The sequence below is a fragment of the Salvia miltiorrhiza genome, chromosome 1 (assembly GCF_028751815.1).
Source record: "Salvia miltiorrhiza cultivar Shanhuang (shh) chromosome 1, IMPLAD_Smil_shh, whole genome shotgun sequence".
Classification (NCBI taxonomy): Eukaryota; Viridiplantae; Streptophyta; class Magnoliopsida; order Lamiales; family Lamiaceae; genus Salvia; species Salvia miltiorrhiza.
The window spans coordinates 5628867-5646594 of record NC_080387.1 but is presented as its reverse complement, the minus strand read 5'-3'; the positions used below and the strand labels follow the sequence as shown (position 1 = coordinate 5646594).

General features: G+C 38.6%; 1 protein-coding gene and 1 long non-coding RNA gene across 2 annotated transcripts; one reads left to right on the top strand and one right to left on the bottom strand.

The window, feature by feature from the left end:
• Nucleotides 1-5197: 5197 nt before the first annotated feature.
• LOC131016061 (chaperone protein ClpB3, mitochondrial-like) lies at nucleotides 5198-6440 on the bottom strand. Its single transcript, XM_057944619.1, has 2 exons — nucleotides 6170-6440; nucleotides 5198-6034 (listed from the first exon to the last, which is right to left on the bottom strand). The coding sequence occupies exons 1-2, from the start codon at nucleotides 6416-6418 to the stop codon at nucleotides 5765-5767; spliced, it is 519 nt and encodes a 172-aa protein (XP_057800602.1). The 5' UTR covers nucleotides 6419-6440; the 3' UTR covers nucleotides 5198-5764.
• Nucleotides 6441-6455: 15 nt separating this feature from the next.
• LOC131016015 (uncharacterized) lies at nucleotides 6456-10200 on the top strand. The gene is made up of 4 exons (XR_009098818.1): nucleotides 6456-6977; nucleotides 7393-7588; nucleotides 7711-8392; nucleotides 9911-10200. It is a non-coding gene; the product is annotated as an uncharacterized LOC131016015 (long non-coding RNA).
• Nucleotides 10201-17728: the final 7528 nt, after the last annotated feature.

The following is a 17728-nucleotide window of genomic DNA, read 5'->3' as shown; positions in this document are numbered from 1 at the left end:
GTCCCTTCTTGAAATTGCGTGGTCTAGACAAGGTCCGTTTATTGGTCCCATTTTTTCATAAGGATAAGTTGAAAATGGAATGAGACCAAAGACTGGGTGTCTGGTCAAACGAAGAGCGCGTAAACGTCCACACGAACGTGGCTTGCGTGTAATTCGATTGGGCTAACGGAGGTTTCAATAATATTGTTTTATCAAAAGGTTACAATATTATTGCTACGAATCTTTATGCAATAACGTGTTTTCTTATTTGCATTTATTTTGTTTGTTTAATATTTCAGATATGACTATTACCCCGCTTTTGAATGTTTTATCTGCTAAGCCGCTTACTGGTCCGAATTTTTCGGAATGGAAGCGCAATTTGGGATTTGTCCTAGACGCGGAGGAGTATAAGTTTGTGCTTACTACTCCCGCTCCCGCGAACCTTACTACTCGGTCTTCCGAAGAGCAAAGGGAGGCCCATAAGCGGTGGCATAGGGCGAATAATATGACGAAAGCTTATATTATGACCACTATGTCTTCTGCGTTGCAGCTGCAACATCAGTCGTTGGAGACTGCGGCTGCAATTATAAGGAACCTCGAGGAGCTCTTTGGGGAATCAGACCGATCAGTCCGTTTTGAACTCATGAGGAAACTCATGTCTTCAAAGATGACGGAAGGTTCGTCTGTGCGCGAGCACGTGCTTGGAATGATTAATCATTTCAATGAGCTGGACGTGCTCGGTGGAGGAATCGAGGATGCCATTAAGGTAGACATGGTTCTCCACACTCTGCCCAAATCCTACGAAAACTTCCGACTCAATGCCGTAATGGGCAAGAAAAAGTTCACTCTAAATGAACTGCTTAATGAGTTGGTAGCGGCCGAGGGGGTCATGGGACAGAGTCCACAGGCTTTGGCCACTGCCATAGGACCCAGTTTTCCACCGAAAGGTAGGAAGAAGAAAGGGCCCCATGGCAAGAAAGGCCAAGAAAAAGGTGGGAGCAAGAAGAAGCCAGGCCCTACCGGAGGCATTAAAAAGCCAAAAGGGAAAGGCAAGTGCTTCAAGTGTCAGAAAACTGGACATTGGAAATCCGACTGTCCCATGATGAAGAAAGCTCAAGGTATTTCTACTGCTCTTGTAACGGAAACATACTCAGTTTTGAGATCTTCCCATCAATGGGTTGTTGACTCGGGTGCAACTGACCATGTTTGTTACACCTTGCAGGGGTTCCTGCGGACAAGGGAGCTTAGTGGAGGCGAGCTGTCACTCTCCATGGGAAATGAAGCAAGCTTACCCGTTGTTTCAATTGGAGATGTGAATTTATTAATTGATAAACATGTTTTGTTTTTAAGAGATGTACTCTATGTTCCGGGTTTTCGGAAAAACTTGATTTCTACCATTCAATTACGAAAGTATGGATATTCTGTTCTTTTAGAAGACAGTGCAGTATTCATTAAAGATGGTCAAGTTTTATTTAGAAGTGCGGCTGATTCTCTTTATACTTTTACATGTCCATTTGATTATTCTTCATCTGCTTTTACTTTGACTACAAACCAAAAGAAGAGAAAAGCTTCTTCTCTAGAGAACCAAACTCTTCTTTGGCACCTACGATTGGGTAACATCAATCTAAGGAGGATCCAAAGACTGGTTTCCGATGGTATCTTGGAGTCTCTTTAAGTAGAACCAATCCCAGTCTGCGAATCCTGTCTAGAAGGAAAGATGACGACTCGGCCTTTCAAGGCCAAGGGGTATAGGGCCAAAGAAGTGTTGGAACTGGTTCATTCTGACTTGTGCGGACCTATGTCCACTCAAGCTCGTGGAGGGTACGAGTATTTTGTCACTTTCATTGACGATTACTCAAGGTACGGGTACATTTACTTGTTGCGCTACAAGTCTGAATGCTTTGACAAGTTTCAAATATTCAAGGCGGAAGTAGAAAAGCGACAAGGTAAAAGTATCAAGTCATTGCGATCTGACCGCGGTGGCGAATACCTCAGTAACGAGTTTAGAGCATACTTGTTAGAATCTGGGATTACATCTCAGTTGACTACACCGGGTACACCCCAACATAATGGTGTGGCAGAGAGAAGAAATAGAACTCTTCTTGAGATGGTTAGATCGATGATGAGTTTTGCTACTTTACCCATTTCGTTTTGGGGATATGCCTTAGAAACAGCTGGTTACATTCTAAACTTAGTGCCTTCTAAGTCGGTTGCTAAGACCCCGTCCGAGCTGTGGTCAGGGCGCAAGCCTTCTCTTAACCACATCCGGGTTTGGGGCAGTCCAGCACACGTGCTGAACAAGGATGCCGATAAGTTGAGCTCTAGAACTGAAGTAAAGTTGTTTATAGGATATCCTAGAGGAACGAAAGGGGGTTATTTTTATTGTCCTAAAGATCAAAAAGTCGTTATTAGCACTAACGCAAGATTCTTGGAAGAGGACTACATAAATAACCATAAAAGTAAGAGTAAAATTATATTCGGAGAGGTCAAAGAAATTGGCACGACAAGTCAGCCAATTCAGCCAATTGTGCAAGATGTAGTACCGCAGGTCTCATCAGAAAATGCACAGAATGTCGATACCGAATCTGAAATAGTGCCACGTCGAAGTGAGAGGGAATCAAAGGGCAAACTGCCCAGTCGATATGCATTTGTCAATAAATCTAAAGATTCAATTGACGATGGGCTTATCGAAGAAGATCCCTGGACTTACTCCGAAGCACTAGCAGATCCGGATGCTCTTGAGTGGGAGGCATGTATGGTTTCAGAATTTGAATCCATAACTGCCATGGATGTATACGAGAAATGTTTGCTACCTGAGGGTCGAAAGGCCATTGGTAGCAAATGGGTATACAAACGCAAGAGAGGACCGGATGGGAAGGTTACGGCCTTCAAAGCGAGACTGGTGGCGAAAGGTTATACTCAACGACCTGGTATCGATTTTGAGGAAACTTTTTCGCCAGTAGCCATGCTTAAGTCTATCCGATTTCTCTTGTCCATGGAAGCCCATATGAACCTTGAGGTATGGCAAATGGATGTCAAGACCGCATTCTTGAATGGGTATCTTGAAGAAGATAGAGATATCTATATGCTACAACCAGAAGGGTTCATCAAGAAAGGTGAAGAGCATCTAGTTTGGAAGCTTAAGAAGTCTATTTATGGACTTAAGCAAGCTTCACGATCTTGGAATAAATGTTTTGATGACGTGGTCAAAACTTATGGTTTTGAGCAGTGTGTCAATGATAGCTGCGTTTATAGGGTCTGTATCGATGGGAGTTTGGTTTTCCTTATACTCTATGTGGATGACATACTTCTCATTAGTGATAATGTGAATGTATTGTCTGGCATTAAGGATTGGTTATCCCAACAGTTTGAAATGAAGGATCTGGGAGAGGCAGCATATATTCTCGGAATAAAGATTGGTCGTGACCGATCTAAGAGAATGTTGAGTTTGTCTCAAGCATCCTACATTGACACTGTTTTGGCACAGTTCAGCATGCAGAATGCTAAGAAAGGTCTTCTACCTTTCAGACATGGTGTTCCGCTATCTAAAGCTTTGTGTCCCACAACACCTGAGCAAATAGCGAGCATGAAGACAGTTCATTATGCTTCGGCTGTAGGAAGTCTCATGTATGCGATGCAGTGTACCAGGCCTGATATCTGTTTTGCCGTTGGCATTGTGGCTAGATATCAAGCGAATCCAGGTCAAGCTCATTGGACTGCTGTAAAGCACATACTCAAGTATCTTAAACGGACTAAGGAGTATGCGCTAGTTTACCAGTCTCATGATCTGACACCAGTAGGGTATGTAGACGCCGATTATCAAGGTGATAAGGACAAGAGGCGGTCTACTACTGGCTATGTGTTTATGTTTGGAGGTGGAGCCATTGTGTGGAGAAGTGTAAAGCAGAAATGCAATTCACTATCCACCATGGAAGCCGAGTATGTAGCTGCTTGTGAAGCTGCTAAAGAGGCTGTATGGCTCAGGAACTTTCTAGCTGAGATTGATGTGATTCCTAGCTTGCCTAAATGTATTACAATTTATTGTGATAATGAGGCTGCTATTATGAATACCAAGGATTCAAGATGTCATCAATCCATGAAACACATTGATGGCAAGTATCATTACATTCGGTCAGTGGTCAAGCATGGTGATGTTGCATTACTACATATTGCGGGAGTTGATAATCTTGCTGATCCTTTCACGAAGAGTCTTCCTGGTGCGGTGTTCAACAAGTATGTTGAAGACCTTGGAGTTCGTGACCTCCCGATACTAAACTAAACTTTAGTATAAGTGGGAGAATTTGTAATAGAGATTTACAAGTGAGTGGATAGCTAGGATATTATCAGTTTATTAGTCACGTTGTATACTAAAAGTTTGCTTTAGTATAAGTGGGAGAATTGAAGGGTTATATACTTAAAGCAACACTTTTATGCTTGTATATATTGATACCTTATTCACTACTATTTTCCTATCTGAATTATTGTTATTGCATAATCCTATTATAGTCCAATTTATCTCATACTATAGATTATATGGTGTGTTGTAGATCACAGAAGATCATATAATTGGAAAAAGTTGAGATATAAATTGAGTTCACAATCGAGGCAACTATGGACGAGTTGCTGGTTTAGATTGTAGCATAAATGGATAAATAGTTTGTCTTGGCTATTTATTTATGCTAGTACCTTCGTGTATTGAATAGGATCACAGTGAGATGAATTCTTATATTCTGACTAATTAAGAATCAAGATCTCGGTGACTTAAATAATTTAACCTTAATTGAATTAATCGGTGTAAATAATTAATTGATTATTACTTTGATTTATCATGGGTGAGAACTCTGTTGAAGTTCAAGATACTCGATACTTTGAGTGATAACAATTATTATTTGATATGCGATTATATTGCAATAAGGATCCGTGTCCTGCTGATAACAAGATGATAATATCCTCTTGAGGAACTTAATAAGTTTATCGTATTAAACCCTGCAGGTGGAATTAGTTCCGATACGATAATAAGTTTAAGTGGTAGCACTCGAGATGTCGTTTATAATTAAACGACTAATTAATTAATTAATTGACCGTCAGAGGAATTAATTAATTAATGGATATTCGATATCTTAAACACGGAGATTAATTAAGTCTAATACTAGCCCCGACTCACCTAAAGAATAAAGAGGTAATTCAGTATTAATTTTCTGGTGGAATAAATTAATACTAGTGTCTCGATTTATATTCTGGGCTGAATAAGAAAATCGAGCACTGGGAGGCCAAACTTTATTCGAGCTAGTAGATCCCCGGTTGGCCCAAATATAGGCTTAAATCTCAAGAGAACAATGTACCAATTCTCTAAAGGATCTTTCTCTTAATTATAATGATGGGCATTATTATTTATTCTAAATAATAATTAAATGACCATGATTGTCCAACTTTCACTTTTGCTATTGTTTAAACTATCACTAGCCGAAAGTGATGGTAAAGGAATGAAAGTTGGTGCTTAGTCATGCACATCATTATCTTTTCACTTTTGCTATGCTTTTGCTATATTTTTAGCATGAAAGTGTGCAGAGAACGGTTTGTGAAAGAGTGTGTGAGAAAGAGTTAGAGAGAGATAGGTGATTTGCAATTCTCTAGATTGAGATAAGGATTCGAAGATAGTTGCCATCCAACGTTGAATCTTGCCGTGGGAACAATTCGGAAGATCAACTCTGGAGTCGATCACTTCTCGTTTCGCAGGTATACTTCTTTTACTACCTTGTAGGATTATGGTTTTTGTATGTACTTGTTAGATATCCGAAATGGATCGTGGGCACACGAACCGTATATCAAAAAATGGTTCCTTCAGCTGAGATATGAAGTCATCAGTCGACTGCAGCAGCGATGTGTTGTCAACACCAGCCTTGGTGAATATTCTTCGAGCAAGGCCATCCTTTTGTTCCAAAAGGGCTTTCATGAGATGCTCGGTTTCCACCACTTGATGTTTGCTGTCTTTTGCTGCATCCACAGCTCCAAGAATTCCATCCCACGCCATTTCAGTAAACTCGGAGTTGCTAATCTGTCACACAATATTGCTATCATTAACATGAAAAATGGAAAAAAAATCCACAAGCACGTCACCATTTCATAATTCCTCAAGCTTTCTGGGGTTAATTTACCAAAAATAAAATAAAAAAAAAACATACTCACATACCTGGCTAGAGGCAGCAGAGGAGTAAGAGCGGATGCATGATGATGATGAGATCGAAGCAGAAGAAATTGTATTTTGGTTATTAGTGAGGGTGGGAACGGGAGCACGGGGATAAAAAGCAGGGGAGGCGGAGGCAGAGCGCAGCGCAGGGGACGATGCTGGTAGGGTTTGAAGACCCCTGCCGGTTGCCCTAAGCGCTGCGACGGCTGACCTGCTTAGCCGCACCGCCGGCGTGCTTCTAACAATTGCCATCGTCGCTAAAGCAAAACGGCCGAGTCCAAAGAATCAAATATATAATACGGTTAAGGAATCCTGCGCTCTCCTTAATCCGGGGTCCTACGTGGCATATCTAAGAATTCACCATTCAAAATCCCTGCAATTCTAGAGCCTCTAGCTCAATTTTCTATCGCTGACGTGGCAATATAATTCCACATCACTTATTTTATTTTAAAAAACACAAAATCTAACATTTCTCTACCCCAATTCCCAAAACCTAAAATCAATTCCCCTTCTTCCATCTCTCGCATCCGATTCTCCCCTCCCCGCCGCCGCAATCTGCCCTACTGCGCCCCGCCCCTCCACCGCCACGATCTGCTTCGCCGGACCACCTTCAAACCTGAAACCCTAATCTAGCGCGCCTCCACAATGTGCACACACTTGCGCCCCTCTTCTTCTCTCCTCTGAGGCGCGACCAGACCCCGTCGCACCGCATTCGGCCGCCGTCGCGTCGCCCCGCTCGCCGTCACGCCGCGCCGTCGCGACCAGAGCAGTCCGCCAGTTGCGCGCTTGGAGCAGGGGATGATACAGTCAGGTATGATTCTAATTGTTAGATTTAATTGTTGGATTTATTTCAATGGCAGTGGGTAACTAATGGGGGCTGATTTTCGATTTAATTGTTGGTTGGATGTAATTGTTGGATTTTCGAAAGATGGGTGTTAATGGGTCAGCCCCTTTTATGCTGTTTCTCCTTGCTCTCTAGCTGTTCGACGAAATGTCTGAATGACGATTGTGTTGATGATGGCTATTGGGTTATTGTGTTAATTAATCTATCTTTTTCTGTACAAGTTCAATCTGGTGGCTGCTCTAAGCATTAGTATAACTCGTGTTTGAAGTGGCGATGCAGTTTTTTTGTTTCTCACATAAATTTTGGAGTGTAGATAGGTTTGATTTTATTAGTCTGTTCTGAATAATTAACATAACTCAAGGAAGTTCTGTATTACTGTCAGGTTTATGCTGAGTTGGCTTCAAAGTATCGTGTTCAAGTTTTCAAGACTTTGAAGATCAAAGTGGGGAAGAACTTGACATCTGATATTGAAGTTCTTAAAGCTATACGCACAGTCCATTCTGATTGTTTGTTCATTTTAGATGCTAATGAAGGTTATAGCTCTGAGGAAACCATTCAAGTTCTCCAAAAATTACACGGTAACAAAGTAATTCTGAATGTGTGCATTCATGCCAAGGCTGCGTGAACTTGCATTAGTAGTAAATATATGTTTCTTCTACCTGCGTATATTCTTGGAAAGATTCCTTCTCTTTTCTGGCAGAAATGGAGGTAATGCCTATTCTTTTTGAACAGCCAGTTCACAGAGATGATTGGAAGGGTTTTGGTCATGTTAGTCACGTTGCAAAAACCAAGTACGGGGTATCTGTTGTTGCTGATGAAAGTTGTCAATGGGTCAGCCCCTTTTCTACTTGTAGTTGTGTTGCATGGATGATTCTTTTGGGCTATCTGATATTATTTTTCTTTGCTTATAGTTGGTACTAAAAAATGATGCTATTTTGATGCCAAAAAATATCTTCCTGGATTGATGTCATTTTATCCAACGGTTTGCTTCAAAAGGATGACTATATTATGATTTTTGTTTATGGAAATCGAATCACCAAAGTAGGTTGTATCATTCTGCAAACCAACATATTAGATCATCTGCTTTGCCATTTGCTGGGTCAGATCTGGTCCTAAGCCCTTCACAGTGGAGCAGTCATGTTGTTGGTTTGTCCTTCATCTTATACAGCTATTCTTTTATTTTTATGTATGTTCTGATCATACTTGCAATTGTGTGCTTGAGCTTCTGTAATCAGGCTCAGCCATGCCAAGGATATCATTATAAAGCATATACAATATTATGATATTGGCTGTAAGTAAGCGATTGCTTTACTTCCCTGTTTTGCCGTGGCTGAGATCTCCGAGCACATCACCAACAAAGTCTTCGAGCACTGCATAAAAAGGTAAATGCTTGCGGGCTGGCTACAATAATGTTCCTTTGACTAATAGTGTTTTTAGTTCACTGGCGGGCTGGCTAATTGAGTGTTCTTTCATACTTTGCACCTAATTGTGTGATTCGTGAAAATTTCTCAATCTTTTGTGACAATTGCAATATGAATGGTGACAATAGCGAATGATTTAAAATGATATTTCCATGCATATTTATGTGGAGTAGTGATTTGAGGCATATATTATTTCTTGATATGCTATAATTCATGAGTTTATTTGTATGGTGATGCTAATATGTAGTAAGGTGATGTATTTGAGCTCTACATCTCTTTATTTAGCCAAGCCATGAATTTTGTTTAGTTGAAGCAAGACATGCCTTGCTGTCAATTCTTGGCTGGACTGGACAGAGTGTTGCGGGATACTTTTGGGGGTGTTCCCGTGGTTCAAATCTGTTGAATTTTTTTACAGTAATAACTTCATTACGAGTAGTAAATATTTGCAAAATTTCAGCTAAATCCGAGACCCTTAGATATGTCAAATTATTTTCTGAAAAGTACTGCACGAAGCAACGAAGTTCAGTGGCAGATTCTGCCTTTTGTGATATAATTTCGTATACACTTGATATATTATATTTTTGTAACTTTCTACTAAAGATAGTCTTTAATAGCTTTCTAAAAAGGTAAATCTTGCATTTTTCTTTGAAGTAGTTGATTTCATATGATTTTTCAAAGTTAGAATTCAAATGTATATGGTTCTTAAACTTGTGAGTAATAATTAGTTGAAATTCTAAACTACTAAACTTGGATTGAGGCTTTATTTTCTTTTAACTTTTATTTTATTCTCACTTTATTGTGCATTAGATTCTTGTGGAATTGATCGAGTGAGATATAATGCAATGTTTTGGTTTTCTGAACCTCTTGGATTTTGATTGTGGAACTCAACTTTAGCTATGTGTAATGATTCAAGAATGATTTATTTGACTGAATGTAATCTCTATTAGTATTTTTGCTTTGATAAGGTTTTGTGATCTCTGCTCTGATTCATGTTGAAATGAACCGATGTGATTCTGATTTTCAATGGTCAGGAATCTATGGAGAGATTTCTCTAACATGGTTCTTTGAAGATTCTCACTATACCGATATTCTGAAATTTCGAATTTTGTAAACAATCTTTGTGTAATTGTATATATGGGTTTAGATATCTCTACTGATTTGTATCCCTTTGAGCTTAGTTGCATTTTATCATAATTATATATGTTTGCATATTGCATAGCATTTTACATTTATGACAAGCCATGCCAAATGCCAAGAGGAATCCCAATCCCATAGCCTTTTTTCTGGAGAAAAAGATAGTTTGCACTTGCGCACACACATAAAAATGCAAATCGGAATGAATATTTAAATTGTGTGGAATTAGAGCATGTTGATATAGGGGATAACATTGAAGCAAATATGGATGGTTAGACATCATATGGTTATATGTGTATTACCAAATCAAATATAGCTTCTCTAATTGATATAATTTTTCTGCAGGGGTTATGGAATGCAAAATCGTCCATGTTTTTGCTAAAGCATTTTGTTTATCTGTGTAAAGCATTGAACTACAGTTGATAGTTGATTGGACTACAGTTGATAGTTGAGTAGTTTTTGAGTTAGATTTGTTGTTATGGTGTATTAATCTTTGAGGTAATTTTTGTAATTATTGCAACTGAACTACAGTTTATAGAGGATTTTGAAGGTTCTCTATTACAAGTTAGATTAGTTGTAGAGCTCATAGATTAAACTTGGTCGTCTCTTTTATCTTTTTGTTGTGGGGAAGGTTGGCTACTATTTATTTGGTGAATTATGAATTTATAATATATATAATATATTTTAAATAAAAAAAGAGTCTTGGGCCGATTTTTATGAGTGTTGGGCCTGTTTTATTTATTTAATTAGTCCATGTCTATTCATTTATGTGGGCTACGAATTTTTAAGAAGTTGGGCCTGACATTAAATTATTTTGGGCAGTCCACATTTTAATTAATTTGATTATCAGTAGTTGATTAATTATTTTAAAGATGATTTGCATAATAATATTATATTATTATTATGTGCATATTTTAAGTGATTACTTATTATATGCTAAGCATGACATGCATTTGCATATGCATTTTTGCAAATAAAAGTACTCATGATTTAAATTGGTTTATTTATAAATCCAATTATTTAAGAAAATCGAATAAGGATATTGTTGGTGTCCTTAACTCAAGAATTTAGTTTCAATTATTTATTTATTAAATTTGAAAACCCGACGTGATAGATTAGGAATGTTTAGCACTTCACTATGACTTAAGATTAGATTCAAGAGACCTATTAAGATAATAGATTTCTTGTAGGCTTTGTGGAGCAAGGGGATTAGCGCTGCTTTCCCAAGACAGGTTTTCATGTTTATGATCTTCAGGCTTTGCCTATCCAGGTGGGCTTACTTTCCAAATGTATAAAGTATGATTGAGTTATTAAGCTCAAAATGTTTCAATGAAATGCAAATTGTTTATTTAATAAAATGCAAATTGTTTATCCAATAAAATGTTTATGTGCACTCTGCTCTGTTTAAGGCTCGCAATTCATGGATCGATCGAGGTTCTCTTATGGCCTAACACGTTATTTGAGAATTGTGTACACTTGTTAGTTGTTTCGGTGGGTTGATCTCCATCGGGCACTAATCATGTATGAGGCGTTATAAGGGTGCTCGACGGGATGTGTTCCGGAGCATTGGGTCCCAAATGGGAGCTTGGCTGGGTTACGCCCTCAGTCCAAGTAAAACAGGAGTAATGGATCCGTCGGTGGCTAAAAGGTCCGGGATCACAGCGAGTAACGGAAAGGGAGTGTGACATGTGCGCACAAATGAAAGAAATTATTTTAACATGCTTAGAAGTTATTTTAATTTAAAACCTTCTAAGTCATGTCAAGTATGATTTGATAAACTGTCTTTACAAAAATATGAAATATTTATGAAAATGCATGCCCACTAAGTACATTAGTACTTAGCCCAAAAATACTTTCAAATGTTTTCAGGTTGGCTGGCCGGTGCTGACGGGACGGAGCTGAGGCTAGAGATAAATTCCTATGTTAGACTTCCGCTGTAGCAATTACTCTTATACATCTTTTGTTTTCTCAACTTAAGATGACTTCATTTGAGCTTCAATTTAAAATTTATAGTTTTATGTTAATGAACGTCGGTTGTCAGAAGCATGAAACAAAACTTGTGATCCAAAGGGGCATAGCCTGACTTTCTATCCTATTTCGGGTTTTAACAAGGTATTTCCCTTGTTTATTTCTATGAATTATTCACACCTCGATTATATTTATTCCTTCAAGAATTGGGGTGTGACAGAATGGTATCAGAGCATGAGTTTTCTTTCATGTTTCTGATAACCATAAGCTTTTAATGTCGAGTCTAGAATAGTATCTCTAGATTTCTAAGAATTTCAATAGCCCTCAGCTCGCCGTCACACTGCCGCAACTAAGGTACGATAATAGTTTCAAAAATATATATGTATATTCAAAGTTATGAAAATTTTCAAGAAAATGTGCACCTTATGTTTATGATGTTATGTGAACTGCAAATTATTCTTCATGTTGTTATTTTGGGTCTCTGACTCATATAACTAAACTCAATGTCGTGTTTGGGACTACCCGAACCCATAACGACTCAATGAATGTATTTCGTGTTTGGGACTACCCGAGCCCTTAACGAATTAATGTATGTATGTATGTATGGTCGAGTTAGATTCCTTGAATCTTTCCGGCATAAGCAAAATTGTTCATAAAAGGGGCATTTAATGTCCATATGACTCAAAGTTTTTAAGAAAGCAAATGTATGTATGTATGTATGTATGTATGTATGTATGTGAAAGTTTTATGTTATCATTTTAGGTTCACTGCCTATATGATCAGAATGATGAGTTCTTTTACAAACTGTTTGAGAACCACCCAAGAATGTCTTAAGAATGTTAGTCGTGATAGCACCGCTAGGACGGCATAGAATGAACTTATATGGTACCAATGATTTATGATTGAAGTGCTTGGAAGTAAGTGCTTAAGTTAGAAGTTGAATTAGAGCCTTATAAGAGATAAGATGTTGACATGATTGGGGGCGAAGCTCCCATTTGACTGAGTGACTCGCCGTGCTGGGTCTGGCCAGCCCACATGACTATGATCTCGGTGATTGTCAATTTAGATTTTTAATGTTTGTAGAGCGTCATCACAATATATAGAGACTCTCACTATGTAGTTGCCACAATAAGATTTTTCTTCCATCACGATAAGCATAATATGATTAGAATGAGTTCGTTTGTCACTAGTTCTCGAGACTATAGACATTGTGTTCTCACAATTAGAAAGATGTGATAACAATCAAGCTATGTAGCCGCACTGATAGTGAAGTCTAGTATCCCAAACTAGATTACCCAGATATGCAATTCCGAGGACGGAATTTTTATAAGGAGGGAGGGATGTAACGCCCCGCTTTTACCTAGCTAGATCTAGAGTAAATTTGAACTTTGAAGTAGGACGATTCACGTCGAATAAAGAAAATGAATTTATTTTAATTCCAACAAAAATGATTTAAAAAAAATATTTGTAAATTTAGTTATTAAATTTAAAGCATTTAAGCATTTTCACGAGCTTTTAATTAGCAAGATTTGAAAGGAATTCCTTTTATAAATGCACCAAGGATTTAATTACATTTCCATTACAATTTTACTACATCTATTATTCCTACATTATACAATAAAGAAAGTTACATTGGTACTCATTTATACATAGACATATACACACATTTGTAAGATACAAGTACACCAAATACCAACATCTCTCCATCACCTACGACACCCTCCCTGCAGCTTAATTTCATTCACACAATTAAAGTATATGCCTACACTCTATTTTCCTTCATTCACACATCTACTCTTGAAAGAGCAACAGCATAGCCGTGTAGTCACCCCACCCTATGCCTCATAGCCGCCCACTCTACAGCCCAATTCCAGCCCCAAAAGTCAGGCTGTGCAGATCCCAACTTTTCTATCAAATCAAATGCGCCATATTAGTTTGACATTTTCCACAACTAGCTTTTCCTATCTATGCTACCATGCCTTAAAAGTAGCCTCTCTTTCAACACTTAACATCACTACCCACCTACTCCCACCTTTTTGCAACTTACATAACTGGGTTGATCCGAGCTTCCATCTTCCATCCTTCCATCTCCACACGAAACACTTACAAGTCACAAATTTTAAGTCCAGCCAAGAATAGCAGAGCAACCAAGTAACGGCCATTTCAGATTTTGAGCAGCTCACTCAAACTCAAGGTTTCATCTTTAACTCCCTTGTTTACTTCATTCCAAATTATGATTAAGAAACCCAAGCCATTGTATGTATGAAGCTGTTCAGCTGCCCAACAAGAAACTCACGCATTCATACATTCACAAATTTTCATTTGAACAGATTTTATAACACATATGTAATTTTTGTATACATATTCTGTACATACACACATATGTGTATAAGCTAGTATTGAATGATTTTACATGTTGAGTAAATGAATAAAAAGAAGAAGAAAAATAGAATCTTGAAGCTTTGTCTTGCTTTAATTTCGAACCTTAATGTGGTTGTTGGCTGTATGAGTCGAGAGGAGGGATGCGATCGGCGGCGGTGGTTCTCCTACTGCTGTCGGCCGGAAGTTTCAGAGAGGGAGAGATGGGCTGGGTACAGCTGAGGGTGTCGGCGATGGTGGCTTGGCTGCTGTCGCCGAACTGATTTGAGAGAGAGCTGAGGGAGGTCGGCGGCGGCTCTTTCCTGTGGAGGGAGCGGCGCTGCCGCTGTGTGCAGGTGGTTGAACTGAAAGAGAGGAAGTCGAGGGAGACGAGGATGGCGGCACCTGATGACTGGTCGCGGTGGCCGAAGGAAAAGAGAGGAGATGAGGGGCGACGCCGGGCTGGAGCAGGAGGCGGCAGGCGTGACGGCGGCAATCGTCGTGGCTGTCCACCAGAGCGTGGTAGGCGAGAGGAGGATGAGAGAGGGAGAAGGGTTTGGACATGTGTTGGTGTGCGTGTTGTGTGAAGGAGAGATAGGGAGGGCCGAGAGGTGAGAGGTTAGAGGCAAGAGATGAGACGACGACGGCGGTCGCCGCCGGAGGAGATTCGAGGGAGAGAGAGAGGCGGAGCCTTGGGAGAGAGAGAGTGAGATCTGCAGTCGTGTGTGTGTGTGCAGCGTGAGGTTAGGAAGGAAGAAGAAAAGAGTGTTGGGCTTAGGTTTGGGCCGGGTTTTAATTAGATTGGGCTGCGTTTTTTTTAAAAAGAGTCTTGGGCCGATTTTTATGAGTGTTGGGCCTGTTTTATTTATTTAATTAGTCCATGTCTATTCATTTATGTGGGCTACGAATTTTTAAGAAGTTGGGCCTGACATTAAATTATTTTGGGCAGTCCACATTTTAATTAATTTGATTATCAGTAGTTGATTAATTATTTTAAAGATGATTTGCATAATAATATTATATTATTATTATGTGCATATTTTAAGTGATTACTTATTATATACTAAGCATGACATGCATTTGCATATGCATTTTTGCAAATAAAAGTACTCATGATTTAAATTGGTTTATTTATAAATCCAATTATTTAAGAAAATCGAATAAGGATATTGTTGGTGTCCTTAACTCAAGAATTTAGTTTCAATTATTTATTTATTAAATTTGAAAACCCGACGTGATAGATTAGGAATGTTTAGCACTTCACTATGACTTAAGATTAGATTCAGGAGACCTATTAAGATAATAGATTTCTTGTAGGCTTTGTGGACCAAGGGGATTAGCGCTGCTTTCCCAAGACAGGTTTTCATGTTTATGATCTTCAGGCTTTGCCTATCCAGGTGGGCTTACTTTCCAAATGTATAAAGTATGATTGAGTTATTAAGCTCAAAATGTTTCAATGAAATGTAAATTGTTTATTTAATAAAATGCAAATTGTTTATCCAATAAAATGTTTATGTGCACTCTGCTCTGTTTAAGGCTCGCAATTCATGGATCGATGGAGGTTCTCTTATGGCCTAACACGTTATTTGAGAATTGTGTACACTTGTTAGTTGTTTCGGTGGGTTGATCTCCATCGGGCACTAATCATGTATGAGGCGTTATAAGGGTGCTCGACGGGATGTGTTCCGGAGCATTGGGTCCCAAATGGGAGCTTGGCTGGGTTACGCCCTCAGTCCAAGTAAAGCAGGAGTAATGGATCCGTCGGTGGCTAAAAGGTCCGGGATCACAGCGAGTAACGGAAAGGGAGTGTGACATGTGCGCACAAATGAAAGAAATTATTTTAACATGCTTAGAAGTTATTTTAATTTAAAACCTTCTAAGTCATGTCAAGTATGATTGGATAAACTGTCTTTACAAAAATATGAAATATTTATGAAAATGCATGCCCACTAAGTACATTAGTACTTAGCCCAAAAATACTTTCAAATGTTTTCAGGTTGGCTGGCCGGTGCTGACGGGACGGAGCTGAGGCTAGAGATAAATTCCTATGTTAGACTTCCGCTGTAGTAATTACTCTTATACATCTTTTGTTTTCTCAACTTAAGATGACTTCATTTGAGCTTCAATTTAAAATTTATAGTTTTATGTTAATGAACGTCGGTTGTCAGAAGCATGAAACAAAACTTGTGATCCAAAGGGGCATAGCCTGACTTTCTATCCTATTTCAGGTTTTAACAAGGTATTTCCCTTGTTTATTTCTATGAATTATTCACACCTCGATTATATTTATTCCTTCAAGAATTGGGGTGTGACACTAAAACTACGCAGCAGCTTTTTTTAGGTGATTTCGCTGCCTTGGGCAGCGACTGTGGCGGCAAGAGCTCCGGATTGATGTTTTGAAGCACACCACCCTCAGGAATGATCACACCCTGCAACAGTTTCCCGAGCTCCTCGTCCTTCCTCACAGCCAACAAAATGTGCCTCAGAATGATTTTTTTTCTTATTCTGACACTTAGCCGCATATCCAGTCAACTCCAGCACCTGAAATCCAATAAATTTCAATAAATCAACAATCATAATCAAACAACAATGGCGCGATCTCAGATCCATAACACAATTCAATGCTACTGGACCTAAAGAACTAAGATCAAACAACGAATACGACATATCGTCTAAATTTGCCGAGCACGATGCGTTTTCGTTACCTCAGCAACTAAGTACTCGAGAACGGCCGCCATGTACACCGGCGCACCAGCGCCGATACGCTACGCTTAGCTGCCCATTTTCAAATAACGCCGCCCTTCTTCAGTTTCGCGGAAGCCTCCATTGAAAATGACGGTTTAGAGGGGCTGGTGCTGGGTAGAGCTGTCAAAATGGGCCGAAATTGGCCCGGCCCGCTAGGCCCGCCCGTTGTTTTGGGCGGGCTGGGCTAGGATTTCCAAGGCCAAAAAAAACCGGGCCTCCCAGGCCCAACCCACGCGGCGCGGTCTGTGGGCCAAAAAGCCCACTGGGCTTTCGGGCCTAGATTGGCCCGTCAGTTATAGGCTGTTTTAAATTCATTAATCATTATTCCTCCAAGAGTCCAAGTCCAAAAAAAGTTTGTCCAAGTCGTCTGATTGCAAATTGAAATTATGATTTAAATCCTCACTTAGTCATTTAATATTATAGTACTTAATATTAAAATAATTTATAATTCAGTTATCAACCTAAAGAATAAAGATGAACAAGAAAAGCAAAACTTATTGATTTAAACGTGAATAGGTGATGAATTCACCTTTTGCTTTTCAAAAGCATTTTGTTTTAAATATGAATGCATTTTAAACTTGCTTATCATTTATCAATATTCAAGATGGAAACGCGAATACGCGATTATTGAGTACTTAATACCATCTTGTAAGGTATCAAAATGGTATATCGGCTGAGAACCTCCTCGTGCCCCAAAGGATTACTTGTGATTTGGGTCTGGATTTTTCATGATGCCACGTACCATCTATTATATAATAGGATTAAGCCTTAACCTATGTGGCATATCTAAAATCTCACCATTTCAAAATTTACCATATATAATCTTCATCATTTATTAATTAATTAACTATTACATTCTATATAAAGATTCATTAATCATAATAAATATAATTAATAATATATATATATATATATAATATCAACATTACATATAATATAAATTAATAAATTTTATTATTTATTTTTTCTAGATAAAAATTAGATTTACATGTTTGATAAGAAAAAAATTATAATCTATATACGATAAATTATTTTAATTCAATGTTAGTGATTAGATGTATATTTGTTATTAATTTTATATTTCTCAATAGC

What these genes read in the sequence shown, in the direction of transcription:
- LOC131016061 (XM_057944619.1), bottom strand. Translation starts at nt 6,418, where the DNA reads ATGGCAATTGTTAGAAGCACGCCGGCGGTGCGGCTAAGCAGGTCAGCC. An exon ending in CCTCTGCTGCCTCTAGCCAG is followed by an intron (nt 6,035 to 6,169) that starts GTATGTGAGTAT and finishes ATTGTGTGACAG; the next exon opens with ATTAGCAACTCCGAGTTTAC.